Source organism: Phodopus roborovskii, unplaced genomic scaffold (genome assembly GCF_943737965.1).
Source record: "Phodopus roborovskii unplaced genomic scaffold, PHOROB, whole genome shotgun sequence".
Taxonomy (NCBI): domain Eukaryota; kingdom Metazoa; phylum Chordata; class Mammalia; order Rodentia; family Cricetidae; genus Phodopus; species Phodopus roborovskii.
In genome coordinates, this window is record NW_026126459.1 from 22,975,378 (window position 1) to 22,988,364 (window position 12,987).

General features: G+C 42.8%; 1 protein-coding gene across 2 annotated transcripts in view; it reads right to left on the minus strand.

Annotated features, from left to right (window-relative positions):
• Cers5 (ceramide synthase 5) overlaps positions 1-12,987 on the minus strand; it is a 28,880-nt gene continuing 15,893 nt past the window's right edge. Inside the window, exons 2-11 of one of the 2 annotated variants that reach the window (XM_051189892.1) lie at positions 12,490-12,595; positions 11,230-11,360; positions 9,368-9,425; positions 5,694-5,744; positions 4,994-5,086; positions 3,627-3,755; positions 3,425-3,531; positions 2,504-2,660; positions 1,493-1,598; positions 695-843 (exon numbers count right to left, since the gene is read on the minus strand). In XM_051189892.1, coding sequence (XP_051045849.1) covers positions 836-843; positions 1,493-1,598; positions 2,504-2,660; positions 3,425-3,531; positions 3,627-3,755; positions 4,994-5,086; positions 5,694-5,744; positions 9,368-9,425; positions 11,230-11,360; positions 12,490-12,595 — 946 coding nt within the window. In that variant the 3' untranslated portion in view covers positions 695-835. Of the gene's footprint in view, positions 844-1,492; positions 1,599-2,503; positions 2,661-3,424; positions 3,532-3,626; positions 3,756-4,993; positions 5,087-5,693; positions 5,745-9,367; positions 9,426-11,229; positions 11,361-12,489; positions 12,596-12,987 lie in introns of both variants that reach the window. The other variant, XM_051189891.1, reaches the window with a different exon arrangement.

The window sequence follows — 12,987 nt, forward strand, 5'->3', positions numbered from 1 at the left end:
GAGGGTTGAAACACTTTAATTACAGAAGAGTAAACAATAGTATAAAACCGTTAACAGCACACCCAGTGGCTGCTGCCCTCCATATCTCAGCTCATCCTCTCCCATCCCCCTCCCTGCGTACCATTGAGTAAAGAGCAGGGCATCAGTAGTGTCCCTGTCACTATCAGGTGGTAGGAAGGGAATGTAGCTAGGGGCCACAGTGATCCTTGGGTATCTAGCCAAAGTCCTTTATCAAGTGAAACATTGCTTCCTTCTCCAGAAAAAGTTCCCAAAGCCTGGAGCTGAATCTGGTGGCACCTTTTATTTAGATGGACCAGGAACTTAGAGCCTCAAGAGCCAGGAGACAAGGATGTAGATGGTCTGGAGACAGCATAATTCAAGATGCAGCCAACGCTGGGCTTGAGGTACATTCAGAAGTGACTAGGCAATGCCTAGTGGTCCAGAACTGTGCCCCAACCCAATCGATGAAACTCATCCATATGCACAATGCACAAACAAACAAAAACAGACAAACACAGAGCAAATAACATTACTGAAAGGACCGGGGGCATTAAATACAAAACAGCAGTTTCTTGAAAACATGAAACTGTTTGGTTCTTTGATCCTCCTCAGTGCCTTGCGGTCCCTCTAGTCACAGGACTGTAGATGAGGGGAGGCCCCAAAGAGTGGGTTGCCAACAGTTTTACAAGTCCCATGCTCTTCAGCCCAGTGGCTGCCTGCCATGTGGCCATTCACGCAGTTCGCACCATTGCTGGAGCTGCGGCCAGAGAGGTTGTTTGTGTGGGTGGTCTCATCTTCCTCCTCTGAGCTGCTCTCTACGTCACTTCGATCATCCTTAGACACCTGAGTGGGACAGGACCACAGGCAGTAAACATACTACTACTCATGGCATCACAAGGCAGATGAACCTCAGAAAGACTACTTTTGTACACTTTTTGATCTAGCCTATGTTAAGGTGACAGCTGATTGAAAATATTATCTGGACCATTGGCTGCGACTGTGAATAGGTTTTGCCTGCTTTCTGTTTTCCTCTCATCTAAGCCATTAAAAATAAAGGAGAGGAAACCAGTGAAACCTGCATTAGGATGATGACCCCTGCAACATACAAACATTGCACTAAAAGCATTCTGGTGATGGGTCATGGCTCCAGCTGTTCTTATAAAGGAAGATGAGTTCTGTGACTGCAGTGACTGTAGCTGTTGGCTCTCAACTCCAGAGAGCTATGATCACCATGTCTAGGGAATTCTCACCAGAGGGCAGAACGTCTCCAGACTGGAGTTGGAAAAGCTCAAAAGCAAAACACATTAAAAACTAGACTTAGTCTTCACCGTAATTTAGGGAAGGAATCTGGTAACTTCAACTCCAGTCAACCACAGTCACATAGGTTAGGCAAGTGAGCACATTCTGAGACAGGCGGACCAGGAAGGACAGCGGGAAGGAGGACCCATCCAGACAGGTGCTTCTCTAACACGAGAAGCACAGATGCACTTACATGCAAAGGATGAAACTGTCCAGCTCCCACCAGGCATAGAAAAGAGGAAGGAGGTGAAAAGAGAGAAGGTACAGAGTCTGCGTCTAATCTCTCCTGTGTAGGTCACCTAGTCAGGAAAGAAAGGCAGAGGAGAAGAGAGATGTCCAGTAGCTACAACATAGGCACAGCACACCACACAAGTTCTGAAACCAATTACAGCCACCAAGAACAATGACAAGAAATAAATAGCCAGGCATAAATCTGGAACTAATATCTCTGGAAGAGCCCATCCCACTTGGGATTCTGCATAACTGACAGCATTCTGGCTTGGCAAAGTGTAACTGCTTTAGAACTTGCAAATTTCAATTATGTTCTATCATTAAGTGGTGCCTCTCAGGGCTGGAATTAACTGAATGGAAGGCTGCTTATTCATCAGGCATGAGGCCCTGGTCTTAGCCTCCAACGATGTCTGGAAAGGCAGGGGTATCTTTGTGTTTTGTGCACTAAAAAACCAAATACATGTTCACTGAAGACTCTTGCTTCAGACAGTGAGCAAGGCAGATATTTAGTTCCTAATATAAACCAATCTTGTGCATTGCAGTATGGTCACCATAGAATAGCTAGTGAACTACCACACCATTCATCCTTAGACAGTCCAACCATCTGGCTTCCCAGTTCCTATCTTCAGCTTTACATCAATAGCTACACTCTGTTGTTTATTTTTGAGATAGGGTGTCAAATATCCCAGGCTGGCCTCAAACTCATTATGTGGCAAAGGATGACCTGATCTTCTGACCTTCCTGTGTCACCTCCTAGCCCCGGGATTACAGGCACACATATGCCACCATGCCTGGTTTATGTGGCCCTGGACCAAACCCAGGGCTCCACACAGCACTCTAGTGACTGAGCTGCATCCCTAGCCTGACCGAGGGGCTTCTCGTGTAGCTGAGGGTCCCTAGGATGGACAGAGGTCTGCTGAGTAATACCCATGGTCCTACAGGGTCCAAAGTAAGAAGGACGCATCAGCCTTACCTTTCCCCGGATCAAGGCTTTAAAAGCAATTCGTGCAATCAGGTAAGACCAGATGACATGCAGAACCTGTAGGATCAGGAGAAGGCCATTGAAGAGCCACCAGGAAGGGTAGGGCCCAATCATTTCCCAACTCTCGAAGAGGGTTGTATTCAGAATCCTAGGAGGAGGAGACAACAGTCAAACTCTAGAGGTCAGTTAGGTAGAGGAAGCTGAGTCCCCAGGACAGTCTTCTATGCTCCTCTACATACTTCACATTCTTTGCAGTAACAGGGATATTCTTTCACAGGGAATGAATGAGTAAACAGAGGAGCCTGCAGTGTTTTTATTTTCTGAGACAAGAGGAAGAGATGGGTTCTTAGGAAGTGATGGAGTTTCTTACTATTAATCACGTCAAATAAGCAGCTTCACAACATTGGGACAGCAGTAGGACTCTAATCCTGGGAATAATTTAGATTGGTACAGAGGGCAATAAGTGGTTGTTTTGCTGAGACTAAGCAAAATTTCCAATAGTCACCAACTCGGTAGTCTAATGAGTACAGAAGAGAAATTTGTGCACATGTCTGTGCTGGTCAGGATGAGGAAGAGGCCATACAGTAAGATCAAAGCAAGAAAAGTTAGAGTCCCTGTAATCAATGCAAAAGAGGGTAAAGGAGTGAGGAGTGACTTAAGTATAGACTGAAGACTGCTGGCAGAGATGAGTAAGAAAAGCCAGAAGTAAATAATGAACACACCCTGGCTCACTAGAAATATTGCATGAGGCAGCTGAGGTCCTGGAAGAGTCCACAAAGGTTCAGTCTAGCTCAAGGGAAAAGCAGGGTACTGGGATTCTTAGTGTTTGACCAGCAAGAACAGAATAGAAAAACTAGATTGGCAAAAGGTATCACTAGATACCTACCACAGTTCACAGCTTTGAGCACTTACCACAATGGATAGATTCCTAGACGAGTAACCATAAAAACTGCACTAAAGATCACAAAGAGGGTGTCACAGAGCCGCTGATATTTGGCATAATTGGCCAGCTTGGCAGCCTGGACAAAAGAAAAAATTGAGTTGGGGAGAAAGTCAGTTCTCACACGTCAGGAAAGAGAAAGTGGAATGATAAAGCAGCATGTTGAGCTCTTACTTCCAGCAAGAAGTCTGAGGAATCATGGAGACACATAACCAGAGTTCCCACTCGAACCATGTTGTTGATGTAAGAGAAGGTAATAAGCCCAATAGTGGCCAAATGATGCACGAACATGATCAGGAAGTCCTAGGAAGAAATGGCAGCAAAGGAGAGGCTAGGGGAATGCCTGCCCACCCACCCAAAACTCTCTTGGCTCAGCACCCATGTAGGTGGCTCTCATGTGCTTCTAACTCTAGCTCCAAGGGATCTGACACCATCTCCTGGCCTCTGTGGGCGTCTGAACAGACTCATACACACAGACACATACACAGAACCAAATGGACCTTAAAAGTGCTAGAGAACTGCTTATTAGATAAACAATTCATGTTACTGCAAATACTTCCAGCTTTCAGGCTCATTTTTTTTTTTTGTTGTTGTTGTTGTTGTTGTTGTTGTTGGGTTTTTTGTTTTTTGTTTTGTTTTTTTTTTTCCACCTCCTTGGGCTCACATGCAAAACTAAGGAAATCACAGTTTTATAAATAAATATTGTGTTACTTACATATAATATATTATGCATTATATAAGTTTACATAGTTTACATGTAAATTATTATTAGACGTGGTTTAGGTGTGAAGTGTCCTCCCTCACTGGCTTACACTCTGGGTTACTTTTGCCCTTTTGGAATGGTGGGCCCCAGCTGGCTGCAGGTTAGGGGCTGGCCTTGGAAGACTATACCAGGGCAGTTGCTCTGGCTCCCAGAGCACTCTCTCTGCTCCCTGGTTCAGGGATGTAGCTGTTCCACCACTACTCCTGTGGCTATGAACTAAGCTTCCACCATACCTTCCCTGCTATGATGGAGGAAACTCTCAAAATGAACCAAAACCAAGCTTTCCTTAGAGGGCTTCTGTCAGGAGTTGTGGTCACAGGCAAACAAAAGCAGCTGGAGCTGGAATACTTAGTAAATACTTCTCTTCCCAGTGAAACACAGAGTGGGAGGAAGTGGATATGAAGATTCTGTCCTTCCTGTCGGGTTTTATAATATATAACTCATCTCAAACTATCATTGCTTCATGGGTTCAGTTTACTTTTCTGAATCTTGGTTTTCTAAAATCAAGCCTTTTTCTGAATCAGGCCTTGGTACCCCAAGTTCTGTCTAATTCCATGAGCTTTGATATAAAGAACAGGACATGCTTATCTGTGGCCTTGCTGTTCTCCCCGCTTAAACACATTCCATCATTAGTTAGGTCTCATTTCTGGAAACACTATGGAAAGCTAGTGACAGTCCTGTCACACCCACTCTCTCATATGAGGGAGAGTGCATCACAATGGTAGTGACCACAGGTGGTAGTGACTGAATGAAAGCAGCTGAGGGACTGACAACTTACCTTTCTTTTAACATCTATAAACTGAGAAAACATAAGAGACCAGTAGAAGGCCAGTTCCATGATGTAGTAGTAATAAAGCTCTCTTGAGAGTGGCTGGAAGAGAAAAGAGCTTCTAGCACAGCAGCTAGGTAGGTACATCCCATCTCTGCAGCACCCACACTATTTAGTTTTTCTTCTCACTGTTTCCCAAGATCTGCAATGGCTGACACTGGATCAGTATGAGATGCCAACATTTCCTTTGTGCCTCTGTAAACTCACCTTGGATCTCATCTTTTAGAGATGGACATAATGCTACTACATACACATTACAATCCCATCAGTGCATCTGGAATTCTGGACAGAACTGACTGAAGCCTTCCCTCTTCCATCAGTCTTTCCCTGATACTTTTAAAGTACAGACTAGAATGAAGATGCCTTTATGAGGACTCTAAGAGCTCCTGATTAAAAGAGAAGCGATCTGATTCAGGAAGGACCTTATTAACACTAGGGAACTGCTTTTCTTTCCAGTACAGCAGGAGCATGCAGAAGCATAACTAAGGAATTTCCACTATAGGCCTGGATATAGACACTGGAATATATGACTCAAGAGGCAGGTTCACAGTACCAGGGAACTATGCCTCGCTACCTGTTCTGCACTGACAGTGCACTGTCATCCACCCTACCTCACACACGCACAGTCTTGAAACAGCTTAGATCTTACCTGATATGGATAGTTCTGCCAGCACTGTCGAGTGTCCCAGAACCAAGGTGTCTAAGGAAAAAACATAATCCAGGTTGGACTTTATTTCTCCACACTGTTACAAGATCTAGCCTATACAGTCCTTTTCTCTAAGCTAGGGTATAAGAAGGAGGAAATCTATGTGTGGTGGTGTACCAATAATCCCAGTACATGGGAGGCTTAAGCAGTGATGTCAAGTTTGAGGCCTGTCTGAACCAAAAAGGTTAATGGCTAGCCAGGATTACTTAGCAAGAGTAAGTCTCAAAAAAAAAAAAAAAAAAAAAAAAAAAAAAAATCAAATCAAACCATCACAACAGATGAGGCAAAAAGAGAGGGAAAAAAAAAAAAAAAAAAAAAATCTCGATGCTTTTGAGACTGTCTCACCATTTAGCTCGGGTTGGCCTTGAACTCACAAAAATCCTCCTTCCTTTGCCTCTCAAGTATAGATTTTGAGTTGGAGAGTAGTCCGGCTGTACAGTGAGTTCCAGACCAACTTGGACTACATAGTGACGCCTTGTGTCAACAAGCCAAAGACTAGCTGGGTCTGGTGGTGCATACAGAGGCAGGAGGACTGCTCTGAGTTCCAGGCCAGCCTGTGCCACAGAGGACCTGGGGAACTCAAGTCAGGCCTTCATACTCTCATGGGAAGCACTTGACCCAACACAGTTATCTTCCTAGCCCTAAATTGTAAAGAAAGAACTAAAGTCTGTCTGTCTGTCTAATCTATCTAATGTGGGTACACTATGCATGTGAATAGGTGCCCAGAAGCCAGAAAAAAAAATGTCAAATCTCCTGGAGCTAGACTTACAGGTGATTGTCAGTCCCCAGTATGGGTGGCTGGGAATGGAATTCAGATCTTCTACAAGAATAGCATGTATTTTCAGGCACCTGTACTCATAGACAAATACACATACATAGTTTAAAAACCCATCTTTTAAAATTCAGGGGCTAGGGTTAAGAGATGGCACAGAGGTAAAGAGTACACACCATCTCTCAATCCTAGCCCCCGAAATGTTCAAAGAAACTATGTATGTATATTTGCCTATGTACATGAGTGCAGGTGCCTGAAGAGGCCAGAGGTGTTGGGTCCCTGGAGGTGGAGTTATAGGTGGTTATGAACACCCAACTGGGTGTGTGTGTGTGCTGGAGACAGCACTTATGTAGAGATCAGAGGCCATCTTTATGCAATTTGTTCTTTCTTTCCATCTTTATTCCCTCCCACCAGTCCTGGAACTCAACTCTGTAGTCTAGGCTAGACTTGAACTCAAGAGATCTGCCTAACTCTGCCTCTTGACTCTGCCTCCCGAGTGCTGGGATTAAAGGTGTGTGCCGCCAGGCTCAGCAAATGTTGTTTAATTTTAATGTTGTTTAAGTTTTAAAGTGCTCACAATACTATCTTTATGTATTCAGAGGGTATGTAGTGACAGCCCCTATATATTAGTAATTCATATTTCCCTCATCTATAGTTTATCTTTTTTTTTTTTTCTTTTTGAGACAGGGTCTTAGTATGTATCCCAGAATGGCTTCAAACTCCCAAACCTCATATATTAGTTACTGAGCATTGAATCATGGGTAGATGCCACTGCACCTGGTATGGAGTTATTAATTTTAACTGAACCTTTTGAGAACTGACATTTGGTTTTATCAATTTTACCCATTATTCGTCTAATGACTATTTCATTAATTTCTGCCCCCTCAACCCACAGGCCTGGGTATCACATCCAGGACCTCACTAACTGAGCCACACATTTTCTACTGTTGATTGTTTCTTTTCTCTAATTTACTTTGTTCTTCTTTTTCTACATCTTACATCTTTAAATTATTTTTTATTTATGTGTGTACCTGCCACACATGTCAGCACCCACAGAGGCTATAAATGGGTGTTAGATCCCTCTAAGCTGGAATTACAGGCAGTTGTGAGACACATGATCTAGGTACTGGGAACCAAACTCAGTTCCTCTGGAAAGGCAGCAATTGTTCTTAACCACTGAGTGTCTCTCCAGTCCCTTTTCTTTTTCCTTCCTTCTTCCTTTCTTTTAAATGTGTTTTTCCAGACCCCTTTTCTTTAGTCTTTTTTAAATTTTATATTTATTTTTGCAATTTTAAAAAATTAAAATATAGAAGCCAGGAGGTGGTAGCACATGCCTTTAACCCCATCACCTGGGAGGCAAGAGGGTATCTGTGAGTTCAAGGCCAGACTAGTCAACAGAGTGAGTTCCAGGACACCCAGGGCTGTAATATAGAGAAACCATATCATGATAAGCCAAAAATAAATGAGCAAGCAAACAACCCAAACAAACAAAAAAATTAAAATATAGGGCTGGGTATAGTGGTGCATGCCTTTAGTTCAAGCACTTAGGAGGCAGAGGCAGGCAAACTCTGAGTTCGAGGCCAGCTTGGTCTACAAAGCAAGTTCCAGGATAGCCAGGGCTACACAGAGAAACCCAGTCTGGAAAAACCAACAAACAAAAAAACCCAAGCCAGGCATAATAGTGTCTTGCTTCTAATCCCAGTACTTGAGAGGCTGAGACAAGAGGATTGCTATGAGTTCGCAGCAAGTCTGGAGTTCTAATGAGAGTCTTTTTTTTCTTTTTGGTTTTTCAAGACAGGGTTTCCACCACCACTTTCAATAGCTTGTCTTAAAACTGAAACAAAATTTGGGGAGATGGGTTGAGAGCTCAGTTGGTGAGGCGCTTCCTATGTAAGTGTGAGGACCTGTTAGGATTCCCAGATACACCGTAGATCACCAGAGCTGTGCAATTCCAGTGAGGGACAGGGAAAGTCTGGTGAGCTATAGTCTAGTGAGAGCTTGAGCCTGTCTCAAAAATTAAGGTGAGATGGGCAGATTACACAAACTTAATTCTAGTATTTTGGAGGGAAAAGCAAATGGATCACTTAGTTTCAGGTCAGCTTGATCTAATTTGCAGGGCCTGGTCTAAGTTCCAGGGCCAGCCAGGGCTACATAGGAGACTGCATCTCAAAATAAAACAAATGCATAAATGGTATTTCAAAATAAAACAAATACATGAATGTTTATCAACTTGATTTCCTCTTGAAAGAACAATTTTTTTTAAAGATATACTTATTATGTATACAGTGTTCTGTCTGCATGTCTGCCTGCACACCATAAGAAAGCACCAGATTTCATTACAGATGGTTGTGAGTCACCATCTGGTTGCTGGGAAATTGAACTCAGGACCTCTGGAAGAGCAGCCAGTGCTCTTAACCTCTGAGCCATCTCTCCAGCCCCCCAAGAAAGGACAATATTTACTCTGCAAATCACTAAGTACTATTCTGTCTTAATTACTAACATTATTTAGAGGGAAACAGTAAGTCTCGAGTTTATTGACATCAAACCCAAGGTAGAAGATATTATATTAGCATATATCCTGCATATAAATTGTACATAAACTGCATATAAACTGAGGCTATGCATCATAACAAAAAATGTAAGGAAAAGTAATTACCTAAGCTGGGAGTGGTGGTGGCATACACCTGTAACCCCAGCAGTGCGAGGCTGAGGCAGAAGGATCAAGGCCAGCCTTATCTCAAAAAGAAATATAAATAGATAAAAGTATTTAATTTTTATTTCTAGAAACCAAGGCTTCTAGACACTTGTAGAACCCAGTAAGAGGACAGAAAGAGTTTAGACTCACCAACCAGAGAAATCTAATTCCGTAGCAGAATACACATAAATAAAAAGTGAATCTCCACCTGGATGAGCAAAGAGTAGAGGTTAGATAAATGTACTCTTAAAAAAAAAAAAAAAAAATCTTTCAGGCTAGAGAAATCAGGATAGTACAAAACTGATCTCTAAAAAGCCAGAGTCAGCTCCAAGCCTCTGTCTAAAATAGATTCCCACAAACACATACACTAGTTTGATTTCTTTTCCTACTGGACTCCTTCATAAGACCCAATTTTTAAATTGCAAGACAGTGACTAACACCCATTTCTAGAGAACTAAAAACTCTGATTTCACCATGCATAGTAGCACACACCTTAAATCCCAGCACCCTACCACATGGGAGGCAGGCAGGGGGATCTCTGTGAGTTTGAGTCCAGCCTGAACTACAAAGCAATTTCCAGGACAGCCAGGGCTGTTACACAGAGAAACTCTGCATTGAAAAATCAAAGAAACTCTATGATTTCAAGCACAACATCTCAGAAAAGGGAAACTTCCCACAAAGACATATATATAGAGCAGTTGGCACTATTTCTATCATGGTGAACAGGGTACACCATACCTACCTATACAAGTGCAGTTATTGGAACTCACCCCCTATCTATTTTAAAAGACTCAGTATATTTATTTATTTTGGTTTTTCAAGAAAATACTTTGCAGCTCTGGATGTCCTGGAACTCAAACTGGCTCTCTAGGCAAGGCTGACCTTAGCTCAACAGATCTATCTGCCTCTGCCTCCTGAGTACTGGGATTAAAGGTGTGGACTACCACACCCAGCTTATATCATTAATTTTTAAAGTAAGTGTGTGTGTGTGTGTGTGTGTGTGTGTGTGTGTGTGTGTGTGTGTGTGTATGAGCTCCCTGATGTGGGTGCTGAGAAACAAGCAGGAGTCCTCTGGAAGAGCATCATGTGCTCCTAACTACTAAGCCATCTCTCCAACCCACTTTTTTCTTTTTTAAAGTACATGGGTCTCAATTTGTAACCATGGCTTGATGGGAGATGTCATTCTGTAAATATGTTTTTCTTATTGGTTAATGAATAAAGCACTGTTGGCCAATAGGAAAGCAAGATAGGTGGGACTAGGAGACTAGTTGGAGAGAAAAAGGAGTAGGGAGGAGTATCAAGATGTAGGACCAACAGGGTAGGAGGTCAGGCCCTCTCTCCAGTAAGCCAAGACCATGTGAAAACTTAGATTAATAGAAATGGGTTAATATTTAAGACAGAGCTAGCCAATAAGAAATGCTAATAACAGGCCAACAGCTTTTTATCTAATACAGCATCTCTGTGTGTTATTTGGAGCTGGCACAGCTCTGGGAGCAGGCTTGCAGAAAAACTGCTTATAACAATGGCTGGCCTGGAACTTGGACGTATAGACCAGGCTGACCTTGAACAGGAGGTCCACCTGCCTGTCTTCTGGATGCTGGAGGTTAAAAGTGTGTATGTCATCATGCTTATCTCAATCTGTTTGAAAAGAAGAAGCACAATAGAATGACCGCCCTAGTGGACAGTGTGACCAGGGGGACAAAGGTGACCAGTTTCCCAGTTCTCTTCTTTCCTACTTCTGTGAAGATTCTGCCCTTCACTCGCTTAGGAGACCTGGTGAGAATCAGCAGGACATAAACTATTTCCATTTCCCCTTGGCTTTTTAAATAGACCAGGATGGCCTCAAACTCACAGAGATCCACCTGCCTCTGCCTCCTGAGTGCTGGGGTTAAAGGCGTGCTCCACCACTGCCCTGCTGGCTTTTTGAATCTTATTTTAAGCATTAGAGTCTGTGAACTAAACAGTCTAGTTGTACCCCACCCCTGATTCTCTACTCCCCTCTGCACACATACATGCTTTCACAGAATTTAGTGAGCGTTGGAGGCTTGTCCTGATTCCTCCGATGGCGAAACCAGCACTGGATTTTTCGGACATCCCAGTCCAGCTGCTTTGATAGGCCCTCCAGCCTTTTCTCATCAGGATACTGTAAATGTATAACCAGAGTCAGAACACCCCTTTCCCCACAAACTCCCAATTCACAAGTTACGTGGCAAAGAGGTGACAGCTACAGTGGCTCAAATGGTATTTACCTCTTCCAGGTCTGATCGCCAAACCAGTTTTAAATAAAGCCACTTTATTCTAATAAAAACATCACACTGCTAGTTTAGGACAAACATTTGTCTAGTGTCAAACTCTATAGATCTTGATAAACTTCTATATAGTTAGAATGGCAATTCTAAAGCAACTGAATTTTACCTAGCATTTTACACTTTCACTATCATTTACATTTTCATTTACCCATCACACACATACACACATACATACACACACACAGGTTGTATTTTTTCTAATTTCAATTCCAAAATTATGTTTTAGAAATAAATAATGCTGGGTGTGGTGGTACATGCCTTTAACCTCAGTACTCTGGAGGCAGAGGCAGGTGGATCAAATTTGAGGCCAACTTAGTGTACAAAGCAAGCTCCAGGACAGCCAGAGCTGTTATACAGAATACCCTGTCTTGAAAAACAAAAAGTAAAAACAAAATAAAAACAAACAAAAAATGACATTCAAAATATAAATTGGAGGCTACAGAGATGGCCCAGCAGTTAAGAGCACTGGCTTCTCTTCCAGAGGAACTGAGTTCAATTCCCAGCACCCAAATGGCAGTTCACAACCATCTGTAACTCGGGTTTCAGGAAATCCAATGCCCTCTTCTGGCCTCCCCCAGCACCAGGCACATACACATGTAGGGCACATACACGCAGGCAAAACACTCATATACATGTTAAAACTAAACCAAAACCAAAACAAAAATTGCAAAGGCCACTAGAACCACCCTCATCTTGATCAGAAGCTGGTGTAAGAAAAGAGAAAATAAGACAGAATGTGTGTTTAGGCAGAGAAGTTTAGGCAGATGTAGACACTAAGGAGTAAAACTTAAAGGTGGGTGAAGTACAGTAGTAAGCACAGGCTAAGGCTCTCTACAGAGGTACAGAGCAGACCAGCCAAATATGAAGAACCATTGCTTCCTACCTTACCTTTTCTTACATGCTCTATGCCACCTACAGAGCAACCTTCGTGTGACTTCCATCTCTTGTTCTCTGCTTACTTACCTTAGTAATAGATATGAACACCTTCTCAAGGGTATCATTGGATTCGACCCGATAGAGAACACTATCTTCGATGCCAACATGGAGTGCACATGGTTTGGCAATAAATCTGTAACAGAAAATCCAAGGTCCAATTCTAAATATGGTTTGCTAGGTCATTATCAGGAAGGAATTAATGTGAGAAACACAAGACTAGGAATTAGAAATTTGTTATTTGGTTTCATATTCTGCCACTGACACACTTAAAGAGACCTATTTTAAAATGGTGGACTAGACCCAGGCATGGTGGGACACACCTTCAATCTCAGCACAGGCAGACTGGTGGATCTCTGTGAATTCTAGGCCAGCTACAGCTACAAAGAGAGACGAGAGATGCCCTCTCTAAAAATAACAACAACAACAACAAAAACAAAGCAAAACAAACAAACAAACAAAACCAAGCTGGGTGCTGGTGGCATATACATGCCTTTAATCCCAGCACTCAGAAGGCAGGCAGATCTC